General features: G+C 37.2%; 1 protein-coding gene across 1 annotated transcript in view; it reads right to left on the reverse strand.

The window, feature by feature from the left end:
- Positions 1-20,382, reverse strand: part of ptprub (protein tyrosine phosphatase receptor type Ub) — a 246,951-nt gene that overhangs the window by 138,902 nt on the left and 87,667 nt on the right. Inside the window, exon 6 of the mRNA XM_084385145.1 lies at positions 8,817-8,945. Coding sequence (XP_084241271.1) covers positions 8,817-8,945 — 129 coding nt within the window. The remainder of the gene's footprint in view (positions 1-8,816; positions 8,946-20,382) is intronic.

The raw sequence follows: 20,382 nt of genomic DNA on the forward strand, positions 1-20,382 counted from the left end.
AGCTGACTTGATGTAAAGCCGCTCGTTGCACATGTGATTTTTTTCCCTCTGAAATAAATAGCAAAAAGTCATAGCTGACTCTGAGACTATGTGCATGATTATGCTGTATTATTTTACTTGATAAAAACGTATTGCAGCGAGGTTATGCGTGCAATAGAACTAGAACAGCTACGTCCGTGTGTCATGCGCAATTGAGCATCCACATCAAAGAGCAGGGCCTCGCATTTCAAGTTCGCACAGGGCCTCGCACCCCACCTGCGACGGCACTGTATATATATATATATATATATATATATATATACACATACACACACATAATGCCTGGAGTATCTTTTTATTTTACAGTGATAAAACCAGGATTTACAAACATGACATCATAACTCTGATAAGAAATGTAGTTTTCATTTTATTGCAGAACATTTTAATAGCTATACACTTAATATATAAGACACTTCAAGAAGAATTGTGATTCATTTTTAGCTTAATGAAACCTTTTGTGTGAAATAGATATTATATGTATATATACACACACACACATATAAGAAACCCACCCTGGATTTATGGTCAAAACCTCAATATAAGTGAACTCTCCACCCTCATATGAGCGCATCACAAAAATCTAACTCTCAGCTTTGTCTTTCATCTTCTCTCACTTGATCAGATTGCAGTCAAAACTCCCATGTCCAACACATTCTCTGTAGGCTACATGCTATATATTTCCCGGGTTCAAATAGGTGACGCTATTTCTCTTTTCTCGCTATTTATCTTTCTCTTTACATATATATACATATATATATATATATACATACATATATATATATATATACATATATATATATATATATATATATATATATATATATATATATATATATATATATATATATATATATATATATATATATATATATATATACACACATATACACACACACACACACACAGACCCTTTCCATAATTCCATTCAAAACGTTAAACTTCCATAGATTCTAGATTCAGGGCCCACAACTTAAACGATTTCAAGTATTTAGTTGTTTATTTGTACATAATTTGGGCTTCCAGTGGTCTGTTCAAATCCGTCCTGCGCCTGTAAACAGATCCACTCAGCTCCGCTGTTTCTATGATAACTGATCCATGTTGTGTGGGTTTGTCTCACATTTGGAGTAAATCTTGTTTAAAATAACATGTGGGACACGAAAAACAAGTATCATAGTGGGAATGTTGCTGGTACTTTAATTCATTTACACGAGCCTGACTATCAACCATTTTGGGAACCAAACAATAGATGTCTCTAAAGAATATAAAGACGACGTGGAAATTAAGTATTTGATAGGGTTGCAGGATTCTTAACATCCAACACACAAACACCTATGACGACAACTCTAAACAACCCTTTATTTAAGAACAGAGATGCAGTCAACACAAAGAGGCAACAAATACAACAACACAACCGTCAATAACACAGTAAACAGCAGTAGTTTGCAAAAAGTATTAATGCCACAATGCATGATGGGAATTGTAGTTCTGTTTTAAGCACAGCAGACATATCTATAATCCAGTAAGGGAAATGTACAACTTAATTGTGAAGTTATTGTACAGATAATTGTGCAGCTATACAGTGTAAAATAAGCATATATTGCCTCATAAACACTTAGACATTTGGTACTTTTTGACAATGCGTGTCTCTTTATAAACTCCCGTAAAAATATAAAAACCTGAATCTGCAGCATAACGCTACCAACTTTTACAGGGATGGATCTAAAATGCAAACATTCAATTTTACCCTTTGCATTTCTTCAAAGTCACCTCATTTAAAAAAAAAAAGCATCTTAGCAGAGATACACAGTTGTATTGCGTTTCATTGAAGGTGAAAAAGCCTTTATTTTATCCCCTTGTTACACGAACCATCTTGCTATTTATTTATTGCGTGTGACTGTAAATATGAACTCTTGTGAATGAGTAGTGGTCTGAGCCTGGCTTTGTGGTTTATGCTATCTGCCTCCAAAATACAACTGGATTTAGTCTGCCCTGTTAGATTTACACAGCAATTCATTTCCCTCCATCACAGTGGTGCCTATTTACCACACATCATTTTTATTCCATTCCACCAAATCTCTCACAGGACAAGCCTGATGGATTTATAATTCACCCTTTGATAAAATCAAATATATATATAATTTGTACTCCTAACCATGAGGTAAATCAGCAGCTCGGGAATAATAATCATCAAACTTCACATCCTTTGCATCATCCATTTCATAATTCATTTTTTTAAGTTAAACATGTCCTTACATTTTTTATTTTGGCCAGATTCTAAAACAGCAACGCATGTATCCTTTGTGGAAAAACGCAATCCCAGAATGAAAACAAGCTCTCTGAAAAAAACCAATCCATAAAAATATATCAAATAAATTAGCTGATAATATTTCATACGGTACTGAAAAATGTTGATAAAAACAATGGCCAGTATTCCAATGAAATTCTATTCAATCAGCCTTCAGCCATCTAATATAGCAGCATATCTATTTTACTACCATACTCATCAAGCTTTGATCTCATGTGCACTTTGATGATGGAATTTCAATCATATGGATGGTGAGGTTTTTTGTTTTGGACTTTTGTCAAGAGCCGATTCCATTACGAGATGCGAGGTGAACCTCTGGTTTGAGACGGTTAAAAAGACACTTCTCTGATCAGATTAAATTTCAAAGAGAAGTGGAGGATCATTGTATCATTGAGTTTCTGAAAAATTCCATGATTATTCAATTCTTTGAGTGCTAAGGGTGAGTCTGATTTCAGATGAGCTGGTACCTACTGTGTATACACACTGGCAGATTACTTTCGTGAAGCATTCTTTTTGCGCCAAAAATACAGTGTTGCCTTTTACTCAATGCCCGTATTTATAATGCATTGTTTTCATATGATTCAAAATATTAAATCACAGAGTCAATTAAATAACCACAAAAAATGATTTATTAATTGGCATGGAGGTATATACTACAAAAGGTTTGGGGTCTGCAAGAACTTCTTTCTTTGTAAGAAATTTATACTTTTATTTAGCAAAGATGCATTAAATTGATCAAAAGTGACAGTAAAGATTTTGTTACAAAATTTCAAATAAATCTTGTTCTTTTAAACTTTCTATTCATCAAACACAAATGTTTTCAACATTGATATAATTATAACAAGAAATGTTTCTTGAGCGCCAAATCAGCATATAGACTGATTTCTGGAGGATCATGTGACACAGAAGACTGAAAAATGAGCTTAGTCAAAGGAATAAATTACATTTTAAAATACATTATAATAGAAAACATTTTAAATTGCAATAATATTTCACAATATTACTGTTTTTACTGTATTTTTAATCAAATGCAGCCTTGGTGAAAAATATAAAAAAATATTCTAAAAAGCAATTTTTATTTTATTTATTTATTTTTTAATTAAAAATGTATGTTTAAACATTAAAAAATTGTTAAAAATGTAAAATTGTATAAGCTATTTCAATGTCCTTCAAATAAATAGTAAATGATAACTATGAACATGCAGAATAAAATGCTTTTTTTTAAATGACCACACTATTTGTAAAATTGTAAAGAATAGAAATAGAAATAGAATAGTTTTTAAACCCAGTGAGTTAAATCATCCTTTCAAACCAGACCTGGGGCAGGTTGCATAAAATGCTTAGACTAGTCTTACAAGTTAGCCATCTAATGTTGTTCTTTAAGAGTGGTCTTATTAAGTCAGTAGATTGGTCTAATTTAATTCTGAAGAGTAAATAGTCAGACCAGTAACTTGGCGGCTATGTTTATGCAACATGGCCCCTGGTCATAAACAAGTCTGAACGTAAACATACCGACTAATTCAAAATAATTGCAGTGCACTACAAACTCCATTCCATCCGTGTGTCGAGAGGCAGTTTTGAGAGTCCCAGAGCAGAAGTCAGTGATTGAGAGACGGTGGATGGAGGCAGGCAGCTCTGGGCTTCGGGAAACTTTATTAGATCATTGAGGGAAGCCAGCCAGGTCTGATAATGACCCTACAACTCCACCAGATGTGTCTCCCCACCAACTTCCTCTGTCAGGGGCCCCTGTGGTCTCTCATATCAGTGATGAATAAGGCCTGGGCATCAGAGTGTGGATAATGTGCAGATGGGACACGAGCCTGCTGTTTGAGAAAGGTGAAGGGCGGCTGGTAATAAAGACCTACAGGTCTCTGATCAGCGCTGTGTGCCTCGGTGCCTCTCTGACTAAGGAAGGACGTAATAAGATACAACATGCCCAGAGAATTGCCTGGCTTTAGCGCTAATATCTGTGGGAACCTCCTTCCGGTGAGGAGATTACTGCAGATCTGTGCTGGACCCAGAGGCCTAGCTTAAGGAGAGAAAGGACCAATTAGGTTATCTGAAGTGCTGCAGGTTTCTCTGCCTCCCATGTTGACCGAGAGGTCCTCCCGTCTCTAACCGATCCACTGGATTCAAGCGTGCAGGACGCAGGTCTTACCTCAGAACACATCAGACTGCAGTGTGACTGACTTCCAACTAATGATCAGATAAGAATGAATCTCTTTGCAAATGAACGTTAACCGACTGACCTCAAGAGTACGTGCCTCTACTCTGCTTGCCCTGTCTAAAATGAATACTCACCAAATATGTCATAATTGGCTTTGGTGAGTAAATAAAACAGAGCTGTGTGGCTGAAGTCAAACTGTAAGAATAATAGTCTAAACCCAAATTCAAATCAAAGACATACTGATACGGTCTATGAAAGACGTCTCTAAGAACTTTTCCCTAAGTGGAAAATGTACCATCATAGGGTATGTATTTTTTTTTTTTTTTTTTTCAGAACTACATATGGAAACATTTACATTTATGGATTGACAGACCTTTTAAATAACTAAGCAACATGTGAAACATGAGGAACAAAACCACAATTTCTCAGTTTTGTGAGAGATTTGAGGAGGACAGCACGAGTCTAGGAGGGGATATATACATACATACATATTTGTTTTTTGGATAAATATTGCAATTGATATTTAAAATGTGATTTTAAAAAATGTGATTATCAATGACTATAAATATTTGTACTTTAATATAATTAGTCATTTAAAATATTACCAAATAAGAAATATTAAAGGAACCGTATGTAAGAAATGTATTTCAATTAATCATAAAATGGCCCTGATATGTCACTAGACATTAAGAAATCATGTTCATTTCAAATACTTATATCACTGACAACAGTAGTCCGGCCAGGATATTGTCATTTAAAAGTGAAGTTGCAGCCCTCAACTGATGTTGATGTTGTCATGTTGTGTTTTGGCCTGATGCTCCACCCTCCACCTATCTACCAATCACGAAGTCAGTAGTGTTTCGGCATCCGGGTTGCCAGCTCTGCTCTAGTTACCACAGCTGCAGCTACAAACGTTCCTGCTGGATCCTGCAGCCTATCTGGCAACCTCGAGTCAGGGGGGAGGGGGAGGGGATACACCGCTCTACAGTAATTTGAAAGTGATTGCAGTACCAGCTTTGGCCACAATCTTACATACGGTTCCTTTAAATATATTTTATTAGTTTAAAAAAGTTTATGGCAGTCTTAATTTCTTTTTCTTTTCTTTTTTTCTATATATAATTTTTTTTTTGATAATTGTACCATTATCAAAATGGTATCCAGGATTGGTATCCTGGTATCCAAAACCATATCCTGATTTGGGTTTTATTTAGATCGTGATTTAAATCGTGCAGCCCTAGGTGTAACACAATGACCCATGCTGGCCTCTAACAGGTTACACTATGAAACTGTTCGTCACAAATATGACCTGTTGTCCGAGATTTTTTTTTATATATATTTTCTATTTTTATATTACATAAATGTGAAAATCCTGTAGGCATCCAAAACCCCTTCTCACCCCTCATAAACCTCTTCCTCAGACAGAAAATTTGAATTTGTCTCCTGACAGAGAGATAGGCTACGGGTTATCACTGCAAACCTGTGCCGTTTTATCCACACACAGGGACCAGAGTTACACCCCATCCTCTAGTAATCTTCTAAGCAAAAGTTAGCTCAGCGTCGTGCTCTGAATTAAGATGGGTGATGGTGACAGAATCGCTGAAACACTAAGACCTGAGAAAATACAACTGGCCTTGTGCATGAGCGCGCAACGTTTGCACATTGACACCCGAAAACAACATGAAAGGATCCGTTTTGCCACTCAGTACCATGGCAGTTTCTGACCTAGTTTCCCAAAGCCAATCTGCCCCATGTTATGAAGATCAAAAATCTGCCGGTTAAATGCCTCATTGCCCATTACAGATGTCAGTGTGGGGTTCCCCATGTAAGAGTATACGATACACTCCTACCGCAGGGTGAACGCGCGCTGTCAGTGTGTGTTTACGTTCACACAGTCAAACACTTCCTGCTGTGTTTTCAAGGTGTGACATCATTCTCACCTACTTAAACTTTGCATGCCTAGACTCATCTGTTGCCCTCGGAGCAGAGTGAATGTCACACGACAGACAGTCGGCTTTAATTAAACCCAGAGAGAAATGTATTAATTACTGCACAGCGCCTGTGACTGCGGGTGAAGTGTCTTGGGTCTGCATATGATTAGAATGCTGATTATGATTTACTGTGGAGGATTCCATCATCCCCAACTATCCTAATGACTCATTCATATATTTAAAACGAGTTATAGTTTTATTTTAGTGGCTTTGGTACCATTTCACAATTGCGTGGAACATTCTCTTAGACTTCACTTCAAACTGATCAAACGTCGTTTATTCAAAACCTGCTGCAGCGCTTTCATTAGCATAAATCTTTCCTTTCACACAACAATTACTTCAAATCACAAGATTAGAGTAACAGATAATGAGAAAATTTGCTTTAATCACCGAAAAATGGTGATCTTTCAATTTAGCAATTTTCACAATCATTTACTTCAACAGAAGATGATACAAGATGCAGGTATCAAATAAAAAAAACAGGTCAGGAAATGCAAACCAATTACAGTTTGTAATTAAAAAAATTAAACAATAAAAATGCAATAAATATATAAATATGATATATAAAACCAAATCAATTATACTTCATAATATTATTTTCTTGATAAAATCACAATATATATGTGTGTAATGTATATATATATATATATATATATATGTGTGTGTGTAATGTATATATATATATATATATATATATATATATATATATATATATATATATATATATATATATATATGTGTATATATGTGTGTGTGTGTGTGTGGCGAACTTTTTTTTTTTTTTTTTTTAACTGCATTTTTGTTTATTTTTTATGAGATTTGTAAAAGTTTTGAAAATGTACCACTTTGTTGAGAATAGTACCAAAGCACTTTACAATACGGTCCCATTAGTTAAATGCATTAACTAACATTAACTTACATTGAGCAATTCATGTGTTACAGTATTTATTAACCTTGGTTAATGTTAGTTCAGGTCCATTAAATAATACTAACAGATACAACTTTTGCTTTTAATAATGTGTTTTGGTTGCTCTTTCTTTTAATGTCTCATTATTACAATGTAATTATACATGTATGTACTAAGTAATGTACTATAGGGTTATGATTAGGGATTGGTTTGGTTTAGGGTTAGTTGCGTGTAATTTTACATAATTTATAGTTATTTAGTAACTACATGTAACAATGACACTGTAAAATAAAGTGTTAGCTGTATTTGTAAATGTTGCAATTAACAGTAACTAAGATAAGAACTAAGTATTTTTTCATTGTTAGTTCATGTTTCCTTCAATTACTCAGCACTTTTTATATATATATATATATTATACAATATTATATGATATTATACTATATTATATTATATTATATAAACTATTATTATTTTATTATAAACGTAGTACTATCTGTCTCCTCAAAAAGATTAAGGACAGCCGGCCCAGTCTGTAAATTCCTATTCCTCTGGTAGTCTTTGACCTTCCATTCAAACTTGTGTAGATTATAGAGCTTGGCTCACATTCCCCCTGAGATATGCTTTTCACAAGCCTCTCTATCCAGGTCCCCAGTGTTTTACTTCATCGCTGAAAACCTTACCAAGTTTTTATCCGTTTCATTGTGTCATCGGCATCCTATCTCTCCTCGCATCGAAGTCCCAGCGATCCATCTGTCTCTTTCACTGTCTTACCACCAGTGGCTGCCTAATCCAATTACTAGTTCTGCACTTTCTTGCCTCCCTCTGCTTGTTTTGATCTAGTTTCAACAATGACTCAATAAAAGCCCCTTCCCAGCAGGCCCTGCGCATCTCTCTGACACTTCCCGTTTCGGGATGGGCCACATTTCAAAGAACTCATTGATTGTCGGGATCGTTTCGTTTCAGGTAGGGCCAACTTCCTAATCACTTCTGTTCGCCGGTTGACATGGACAGAATAAGACATCGAGAGACGAGACCTGCTGATGTGTGCTTATAGATCCGACTCTTCACCTTTCTCATTAAGCCCGCTTGCTTTGACTGGTCAATGTGTCCGAGGGAGTTCTATGAATTTTCTGCAGCAGCCCTTCAACAAAACTGGAATATTGGCTACGTGTTCTCAGCAGTTCCAGATATCAACACATTTAACACAGAAAACTTTCTCTACATTTTTTACAAAACAACAACTAAAACGAGAAACAAAATAAAGAGCATGCTGCTATGGTTCCAGCTGTCACTCTGATGAGGCCGGTAGGAGGGCATCTGAGATGGACGGGACCACGGGCGTGAAACGGTTTGCGCCACAGTGTGAAATAAACTGGTGGAATAAGAATGGACAACGCTGGGCAGACTTACCGCGCAGGAGATCAGAGGTGGAGTGTGGCGAGGCGTGAGCGCGGAACAGCTGCCAATCAAAGTCATCCTCCTCCCCTTGGCTGAACTCACACAGACTGGGGTCGGACTCTTCATCAAACGTGCAGCCCGCTAGGGAGGAACAGAGAGAAGCAAAACATGTTAACGGTCTTGATTCAAGTCCATGACTTCCTCTCATTAAAAACCTTAAATGGCTAGGAATACGTGCTTCCTGCTTAACCTGACAAGTCTCTGAACATGAATTATTTAAAGCGTCTGGCCGTATATTTAAAAGCCTCCGGGGCACTAACATTTCATTTGGACAGCATTTGATCCACAATTTGTTGACACTGAAATGTGAATTACAATACGACTCCCTCAGTTAATGTGGCTGCAGGCAGGCATACTAGGACTCCCTGGCCCGACAGCCTAATTAAGCAGCCGTGTGTTATTTGGGGCTCCGTTTCATCATGCGAGCCCCTGTGATCTCATTTCTGGCTTTGCAGAGTGAGAGGTGCCAGACTGCACACACCCACATACATTTACAACACCGGCTCTTTAGGCAGCCATTCGCCAAAGCAATCATTCCTTTATTCAAGACACACCGCTCTCACACACACACAACATCTACAAGGACACACGTCTACCCATCGCCTCTACCAATCAATCATCAATAGCGATTGAAGATTCACAACACAAACACAAGTCCTGTGACAGACCGATATATCAGCGAGGGCCAATTAAACGGTCATATACTGCCAGCCTGGTCACTATTATTTATGTATTATTAAATATTATTTTAATAGAAGTATTTTATTAAAGTATTTATTTTTATTATTATTCATAGATGTATTATATAAAATTGTATTAATAAAAATGATCATATAACTTTAAAAATTATATTGAAAAGGCTGTCAGATATTAACTGGCAAAGCAGACAGTTATAATAATAATAATAATAATAATGTTGCAAAATCTACAATCAGCCTTGTCAGTATAATTTATCAAATAGTTTTATGAATTTATCAAATTTATGTATTAATACTACTACTACTAATAATAATAATAATAATAATAATAATAATAATAATAAACATGGGATTTTGAATAAATATAATAATACTGACAAGGCTGTCAGTACAATAGTAATTGTATAAATCACTACTTGCTTTTGAAAAACCCATATCAACCAGTACACAAGTCCCATTTAAATAATGTTCACAAACAGTTCTTGAAAGTTCACAAACTTCCTGCTAGTTAAATATGGGGTCAACAAAGGCCCTGTCCCAAATAGCACCCAAAGCACTCGCGGTCATCCTACGAGTCCGCACTTTCACAATGTAACGTTGCTTTGATTGATGGAAAGTCTGCTGCGGAGCTCACTTCAGTGCAGGCTCGGCAAAAGAGTGCATCAAGGGGGCATATCTCACGAGAACCCTTCTGAAACCTGCAAATGGGACACTGTATGGTCTCGCCATTTGGGGCAGGGCCTAATACTTTAAGCTTTCTTTAACTATTTCAAACTATTATTCCAATCCATCAGAGACTTCTTAAACTCAGCCTGCAACTAATTTCGGCTCCACGTTACATTTAATACGCCGCACATTCGCGACCCGAGGGCAGCGGCTTAATGTGCCACAGCCTGAGCACCTCGCCACATCTGCTGTGGTCCCTCACATTAGGCTTGTAGTGTGAGAAAGAGCAGGCAGCGGTGGGCAGTCTACAAATCCCAGTCATGTGCTGCTGACTTGAGCCAACTCAAAGCAGACGGGGCAGAGGGGAGAGGAACCACGCTGGCAATGGCTTTGACAATAACTATGACATCAAGGTGACCCTCAAAGCTGACTGCCTCTTTACTGCCACCTCTGGGCCTGTCCCCTCAACAGCCAAATGGGAAGGGGTTTTAAATCTGGCTAGTACAACAATTGGTTACTTGGATTTTTTCACTTCAAAAGGATAATAGACAATATTTTTTTCATTGTGGCCGATATCTGGGAGTTATTATTGTGCATACTATGCAAAAACATATTTTTAAAAGAAATGATTTAGCAAGGATGCATTAAATTGATCAAAAGTAAAAAATAAAAAAAAACATTTTACTTTACATCAGTAAAGACATTTACAATGTTACAAAGATTTCTATTTTAAAATAAATACTGAAAAAACATTATCGCGGTTTCCACAAATAATATTAAGCAAATAATATTTTTAACATTGATAATTATAAGAAATGTTTCTTGAGAACCAAATCAGCATATTACAATGATTTTCCAAAGGATCATGTGACACTGAAAACTGGAGTATAGATGCTTAAAATTCAGCTTTTTTCATCACAGGCATAATTTACTTTTTTTTTATTTTTTTATTTTTTATATATTTTGAAATATTATTACAACTTAAAATAACTTTTTACTGGATTTTGATCAAATACTGCATTTCTTTCAAAAAAATAAACTTACCGACCCCAAACTTTTGAACATTACTGTGTACATACAAAATGCAAATCTGGCATTAAAGAAATAGCTTTATTATTCGAGCTAAAGACAAATAATCAAAATGGTAATAAATTCAAAATTGTATAAAACAGCCAAATTATATTCAAAGCTGGACACCTGTGACAAAACTGCACATCAGTTGAATTCTATAATGCACAAATTTGTGACATCACTTAGCAATTGCAAACCAAACATTCCTGTTATAATCAAACTTACAAGTTCCCTGAATAGTCTGAATAAGTGAAACGACTCAATGAACCACAAGTACCAAAAGTACTGTTTTTATGAAGTGTGTTGTTTAGCACAAAGGTCCAGTTGTTGGGCTGCAAAGGCATCTCACTACTCAAAAACACAAAGAATCATTACCGTAATATTTAAAGAATCAGATTTGCAGAATCGTTAAGTGGAATCAGAATAAGAACCCTTAAACTGCGATTCCGATCGCTATTACTCATGTGAGCTAGTATATCTGAAAAGAAAAAGAAGGAGAGAAACTTCCCAGAGCTTAAAGTTTCATTTACACTATTCGCTAACAGTTCAGTACAGGGATCAGTTTCTGTGGGAGTGGGAAAAGATACCAAAGCTGACAAACTGACACCTTATTTTGCCAATTACTCCTCTCCTACCAAAGCCAAAGACATTTGAGACATGCTCAGAAGATCCTGAGAGTGACATGGAACGCCCAGCTTTTCTATCCATCAATGCACATTTTCTTGAAGTCAAGCACAAACGATTTACCATCATGACTTAACAGCAACAATCAAGTCCTCCTCTCTGCTCCCCCCGCAGTCCCTCGACCCAGCCTTGTCATGACTGCCTCCAATAAGTAATTACAATATAAATTGGCACAGCAACAACACAGAAAACATCAGGCTTGAGTCACTGCCAGGGTTGAAAGCCCCTTGGCTAGAGAGCATGGAGGCTTTTGTGTGTGCAGGCTCATCCGCTTGTTTTGTTTATTAATGTGAACAAGTTCCCTTTGAAGAGTTAGGCTGTTATTAGCCTTCATTAAAACGTTGAAGAATTGGCTTGTCTGGACCCTCTAAGGACATACTGTACCAATGAATCCTGCTGCAGTCAGGCTATCAATAGCTTCAAAAATGTGGATGAAGATTCTGATTGATTTCAGATTAATAACATGTGTGATTGGTGGTGGTGGTGTTCCAGTGATTCTTCGTGTGGATTACATCAATTCACCCATGCAATTGGTTTGCTCAAAATGACTGATTCATACATTAAATGACAGTCTAGGGCTGCATCCGAAATTGCAAACTTTCTGAATTTACTTGAATAAGTAATTACTTTGTGACCATTAAAAAGGTATGTTCTATATAGTATGAATGTGTGTAGTATGAATATAATCTGGATATGCTCTACATTCATCATGTTGTCACTGTCACATGATCTATACCAGGGTCAGTTGTGTCGCTTCACTGCCATTCATACAAAGTGTGGAACAAAGTGTGGAAGAGTATGCATACCTCTCCCATGGCCTCACGGGATAGTAAAGTGTCCATTGGATGCATACTTCACAATATCGCCAGAAGTGGTAGGTCATCTGGAAACTTAGGCAGCTGACTTGTTGCCTCGCTGCCTTATAGGCAATGACTCAGCAAGCAGCGTTTGCGCATGAAGGTAGGCTGCCTCATGAAACTGATTTCGGACAGACTTCTGAGGCAGCGTGACAGTTTAATGATTTCAGCAAAATAGAGCGCGCTTTGGTGAGACCTAAACAAAAATGCATTTAGTAATTTTTCACTAAAAATTAGATCAGAAGTGGAAAATGTTGGTCAAAACCATTACATTTACACATAAACTGACCAGCAAACGCAAATTTCAGACACCCTCTTTCTTTTTCTAGCTCAACTATCACTGAATGGAAAGCACAGGATTCGGGCATGCCAAAAGTTCGGAAGTTCTTTGGATGCAGCCTATGAATTCTTACATGCTACTTTCACATACTGTTTTTTGCTTACTATATAGTGGGGATTAGGGAAGTATGCAATTTCGGATACAGCCTAGGTGTGAGTCACTGGAACATTCACTTAAATTATTCGTTCAAAAAAAAAAATCAATGTCTCTTCAAGCCTCCTCAAACAAACAATGAGTCTTCATGAGTGAGTCATTGAATCCATTGGCAGACTGATTCATTTAGGAATGAAACACCACCGTGTTGCTCAGATTATTTTGCACTGGCTTCACTAAAACTATTTTGTTGGCAACACAAAACTAGCAATTATGTGCCTAAAATGTAAGTTATCCAATATTAACTTTTGATTATTGAACTATTGTATAAAATCAAGACCGAATCACAGTACTCATATCTTATTGCAAAATGAATCAACATAGGGATCAGCTTTTTGTGGAAGCTACAGAAAAGGGAGAAATCAGGCTATTTTAGCATCAAACAGACAGTGTTATGTTTTGTTTCGGGAGCACAAAAAAACTTTTCCATTAAAGATGTAACTACACCTCAACTGAAATCCAGAAGTGATGATACAGATCAAAGAACTAAATCTGACGCAGTGGATCTGTCAAAAACAGCACAGATTTAATCTGTACCACAACATTTTGTATCTTCAGAAGTTTTATGGATCTGCTAGCTAGCCGAGCTTCTACTACAGAGAAAAGTGCAGGGACAAGACAAATAGGATGCTGTCAGAGGATCAGGGGAATGTCTCAGATTTATCTAGAGCAGTAATGTTGGAGAGAGGCAATTTGTTTAACAATGCTTCCAGGTTAGCACTACCTTGCCAGGGGATATTTAAAGTGTGTCCCACTTTGAAATGTGCAACCTCAACTTGCCATCGGAGTTTTAATTTTTTTCATAAATTAGATTCTGCTCCCCAGACATGTTCTCATGAGGTTTGTGACATCCCTCACCACCTCGTCTTTAAAATGAGTTCTTGTGCCACACTTTGAGACCTAGCTTTAACAGTGGCAGTAAATTCCTGAAATGGTAAACAAATCCAGGAAAGATGGATTTATTCACCTTTAAATACATTTTAAAAAAGCACCTTGAGTTGTGTGAGAGCAGCAAAACAATCATTTTCTCTATTCAATCATTTATATACAGTAATTATATTTACATATTGTTAGCAAAATTTTAAGATAATCTGACCTGTTTTCAGAGAATATATGCTGAATTTTGTTGGTTTACTTTTCGTGCCATTAGCAAATAGTTTTGTTTTTATTATTAGCCTAACATTTATTGAGGTTTACACATAAAACAAGAAATATAAATTGAATTCACCATATGTTCTCTGGGGGGAAAAAAGTCTACCACAATTTTGTCTTATGTAACCATTGAACAATATATTTTTTGCAGTGCACTGGCTCCTATATGTAACACAGACAAAACACTTAATAGCAACTTGTGTGTAATGTTTAACACTTTAGTAAACTCGTTTATTTTTAACAGATACAATGAAGTCATGTTCAGTAATCCTAAATCAAAGCGACTGCATCTAAAACACAATTTAGCACATCATGCATGTCTTTTTATACACACACATAGCTGCAGGCTTCAACACTGTGACTGTGAAACATTCTGTTTGTGGTCAGTTGTCACCTGCCACCAATGGATAACGGCATACAAGAAAGCCAGTTTCTTATATTTTCCTAAAAATTCCTTAAAAAGCAGCTCTCTGTAGTAAAAAAAAAAAAATTTGTCAATTAACAGCCAAACATGAGGCCCTATTTCTGAAATAACTCCTTTTTAACCAAGTTAAAAGTAATTAATGGGTTTTGAAATTTGCCTCTCTCCTCAAAGCAGCAGCTCTTTGATTTACGTCTCGTGAGAACTGAGAGACGACACCACCCCAAATGAACTAGCTTTTAGCTTCCCAGTTCTTTCGCCAACCGTTTAGATCCACTCCTGTGCTAAGCAGACATTCCCTCACTGCTTAGGCACGTGGCTGGAATGTGCCGCGGCTGTCTGGGCCTCAGCCTAGCTCCTCCGCTAGCCTCATTAGCATCCTGGCGCACAGACCCAGCCAAGAATCAAGACAAAGACAAACACTGTTTGTGTTGAACCGGGAAGTCTCTCGCCACTCTACTGCAAGGCCATTCATTCTTTTTCTAAGCGCTCACAATGAATGCATTTCATTTCCTACCTCTGGTTTTAATGAGGGAGCCCTAACTCACACACAGTGGCAGCTAAACAGAGCGAAAGAAGCATCACAGATTCTTTCCATAATGCATGATTTAACAACGGGCCAAAAATGGATGTGCTACTGTAGACTAGCACTTTGTGAAAAATACAATGATCTTATTGGGTCTTATTATCATAGTGCCACCGAATGGCTGATGCACTGAATCCCGAACATAACTCACCGCTAGCCGCATCCACTATGGAGGATTTCAAACTTGAGACCAGCAATAAAATCCAATAACTTACCCTATGTACATACATATTTGAAATACAAATTGAGCCAAAAATGAATTCAATCATTAATGTATTGGTTTGTTATTGTTATATTTTTCCATTTTCAAAAATTGAATATAAAACTGAAAACCAAACAGTTGATGTACACCAGGGATAGGCAACTCCGGTCCTGGAGGGCCACTGTCCTGCAGAGTTTAGCTTCAGCCCTGATAAAAACTCACCTGCCTGTATCTATCTAGTAATCCTGAAAACATTGATTGCCTTGTTCAGGTGTGTTTAATTAGGGTTGGAGCTAAACTCTGCAGGACAGTGGCCCTCCAGGACCGGAGTTGCCTATCCCTGATGTACACCATTGACATCAATAGTATGAAAAAATATATATATATATATATATATATATGGAAGTCAATGGGGTCCCATCAACTGTTTGGCTACCGACATTCTACAAAATATCTTCTTTTGCGTTCAGCAGATTCGGAAAACCTTGGGGGTGAGTAAATTATAAATACTCGATTGGAAGATGTGCATTAAAACGGTTTTCAAATAATAATATAAGGCGACTGAGGCTACGTTTACACGGAAACGATCTGAAGAGAAAACGCAAAAGTGATCACTTTTTATTCTGCGTTTAGACGAGCGTTATGGGGGGGAAATCTGCGTGCATATGGTGACGCAAAAGTGTGTGAAATTTAATGTAGTATGCACTCCAGGCGGCTAGGTGGCAATGTGAAGCACTGATCGGTGCGCCTTCACTGTCTAGCAGACTTTCGCGTTTTTACCGTTTAGACGGAAACGCGACGGTGGAGCGTTTTTAAGATTTCCACTCTGGAGGGTGGTTTCACTTTTTTGCGTTTTTAAGCCCCAAAAACGCCGTCGCCGTCTAAACGAAAGGCGCATCTGATAAAATATTTGTACGTTTTCACCCGCGAGCGTTCTCGTGTAAACAAGGCCTGAGTCTCTTCAGAATTTTTTTACTAAACCACTCAATTCATATGGATTATGAACTTTTTGAATCATCAAAGTTGTAGTTGCGTAGCTGTCAATGGAGGGACAGAAAGAGCTCAGATTTCATCAAAAAGATCTTCATTTGTTCCGAAGATGAACGTCAGTCTTACAGGTTACGAACAACATGACAGTGAGTAATTAATGACAATTGAACCAGCTAATCCAAGGATTTACAAGGCATACTTGAAACGTCCAGGCAGGAGTGTTGAGGCAAATTAGAGCTAAACTCTGCAGGACAGTGGCCTTTCCAGGACAGTGTTTGGACACCCCTGAACTAGACCAATCCCAATCAAGTCCAATTAACTAGAGAATGATAAGAGCACATTACCGCATTACCTCACCCATTGTAACATTTAATGACAAAATTAAACTTTAAAAATGCAATCATTTTCAGGGTTCATCTAAAAAGTTTAACTGAAAAATTCCAGAGCAATTCAATGCATTTGCTTGACTTGATGAGGCTGAGGAGCACGTTAGCACCTGAGGCTAAGTGAAAGCAGGCGCTCCTGAGACAGTCATCACAAAATCCAAATGAGAAGTCTGTCTGGCAGTGCTTTCAGACTTCACACAGAGTAACTGCCCAGAACGACCGTCAGAATACCAAATAAGAAGATGCGGCGTTGAGATCTCACTGGCTGGCGCCCAGTGTGGGCAGAGCTCATCCTTGCACCTGCAGGACTTCCTGTGTCAATACAGCTGCTGCAGGTCAATGGCTGTGGATCGAGACCTTCTGCACTTCTCAGTCACAGGAAGCGGGTGCAAGTCGTAATATTCGGAGCAAGAACTGCCAGTTTAGAGCTTCAAGCTTTGGCAAAAGGATAGCTCATAGATGGAAAGCCTGTCTGGAGGTTAATAGACTTTCTCAAAAAGCTGTTTTGTTTCATTTTCATATCAGCAGGGCTACTAATGTTTTATTGCGTTCTCAGCTTGTGCGTGCACCTGTTCAATTTACTTGAAGTTTCATTGCAAAGACATGCCCTCTTAAAGGCAAATTTGTCAAGTGTGACAGTCATTTTGCGTTCAAAGCAGCTCTCTCTAACAGGCATCCGCCTGTATCTGGACTGGTGTGAAATTACGCTCATGGCATACAGTTACTAGCGTATTTCTTCTTTCCCATCCCCTACTATGCTAATCTTTTGTCTCTGCACTCCACCTAAGAGCACAGCGACTTTGATTAATAAAAATATATTATTTAAAACACCATAGTGCAGGAGGCTGTGGATATCAATGCTATGCCAAATGCTTTATTTAAAACATAAGGGATAATACAGAGATTTCAAAGTGTGGTGAATACCTCATTAGTTGGGTTTTCCATGACCTGAATGGGGTGTTTCAGACTAGTTAGGCCCCTAAAATGTGCTAGAGGGCTGCCAGGAGCGGGATTGAGAAGATCTGCTGTAGAATCGCCTATAAGATGCCAATCAGATGTGTGCTTGAGGCCTCGCTCCAATGACACAAACCCAAACTTTAGCTGGCAACATCTTGGAGTATGCAATCTACCAATATGCAGATGAAAAAAAACAAAAAACATTTGTGAATCTTATAGTAGATGAAATTAAGTGAGTTCCCACTTATCACCCATGTGATTCCCATCCTCATGCGGGTCAGTATATCTGGGAGAAGAGTATAAAGAGAGAATCTGCCCAGAACATCTGTCTCAGTAGGTTTCATTAACACCATTCGCTAATAGTCCAGCACATGCGTTCCGGGTAATAACTGGTTTCATGTAATCTGGATTACGTAATCAGATTCCAAAAATGACATACTCGTAATCACCTTATATTACAACTTAAATTGCTCAATCAGATTACAGTTACATTTTATTCACAAAATGGCAGTAAATAATTCACAATTAATCAATTCTCCCAATTTTTATTTTTATTTTTTTTAAGTTTCCTTTCTAAAATTAATTATTCGTTTTTTTTAATCAACTCACAAACCCACTGCAGTTCTTACAGTAACCTGAGTTTGGAAAACCCTTGTATAATGTAAAATTTAATGCACTTTAAGATGCTGGTATCAAAAACTGGAATATGTTTTCTTTCTCTTTTGCTTTTTTTTTATTATTTCAGTATGGTACATGTAATGGCAAGTTTAAAACAAGTTAGTTAAAAAGTAATCTAAAAGTAATCTAAAAAGTAGTCAGAATACATTACCTATAATGTGTAACCTAGATTATGTTACTAACTACAATTTTCACCATGTAATCAGTAATAGACTACAATTTGTAAGTAATCTACCCAGCACTATATATAAATATATAGTGAAAATAATTGCTTTTATTGGTTGATAGTGATACCGATTGTTGGCCGATATATAAATTATACATACACACATACACAGTATATATATATATATCAATGTATGCATGTATGTATATATATCAATGTATGCATGCATGTATGTATGTATGTATGTATGTATGTATGTATGTATGTATGTATGTATGTATATATATATATATATATATATATATATAGAGAGAGAGAGAGAGAGAGAGAGAGACAGAGAGAGAGAGAGAGAGAGAGAGAGAGAGAGAGAGAGAGAGAGATGTAAATGAATGGTAACCACAGTTTAATTAATTATTTCAAATATAATTCCAATATCATAAATATCATTTAGCAGAAATTAAAACTTTTATTTTATTATTTATTTATTTTAATTATTATTAGTTAGTATCTGCTAATAACAAGTTACCAGTCTTATTGTACAAACAATAATATACATAGTATTTTGGCAAAAACTGTACTTTTCATGTTAAATAAATATTGTAATATAACTTATATTAACCAACATAAATAAGTGTGATTACAATCTCAAGAGAAATAATCAACAATTATGTTTTTGCGCAGCCTAAGGTCTGCATAACTGGCAACTAGATAAGTTGCCTTAGAAATAAGCAGAGGCAAGAAATGCTTTAAAGGAGAACTCGGCAACTCTGGCAAACTCTAGTCACTTCTTCGCTGATTTTCCCTATTGTTGTCGCATGTTTTCCCCACGTGCTCCCCCTACAGCTGTGGGGGGGCGTATATTTCACAACACGGTCGTAAAAAACTCACTTGCGGCGGCCTCCTCCTCCTCTCTACCGCTGCTCATGTGCGTTTGTTTTGATCGGAGCAAGCCAACTGTATCGCGTGGAGCTATGTCTACCGAGGTGGGTAATCTGGTAATGCATCATACATGCGTGTGTGTTTATGTCGAATTGCCGTAAAGCAATTCGTGTTTCGCGCTCGTTCTCATTCTCGTTCTCGCTTCTCACAAGACTTCCAATTTCTATCTTGCCGGGACGGTAGTCCCCAAGTTGCAAGGTTGGTTTTCCGCCTGGGAACGCTGGGGGGGAGCGGGGAAAGTCACCAATATCACCAGAACAGGTTGTTTAACCATCCAAATGATTTCTAGACAGTTTTATTATTAAGTTAAAAAAGTTACCAAGTTCTCCTTTAAAAAAAAAACATTTAGGCTACAGTGTGTGCGCACGTTAGTTAGAAGGCTAGGGAGACGACGTCCCTCTGAGCTCCTGTGGTAGATCACAGCAATCTTCAAGTCAGTGGTGGCCACAGCATTCAATCTATCACTTTCTACCGAAAGAACAAGTGAAAGGTGTCTCAGTGGAAATTTAAACTAGTTGGAGAAAGGGAAAGAAGGGGACAGAAAGCATCTGCCTTCAGATAAAGTAGAGAAA

The sequence above is a fragment of the Rutilus rutilus genome (genome assembly GCF_951802725.1).
Source record: "Rutilus rutilus genome assembly, chromosome: 17".
Classification (NCBI taxonomy): Eukaryota; Metazoa; Chordata; class Actinopteri; order Cypriniformes; family Leuciscidae; genus Rutilus; species Rutilus rutilus.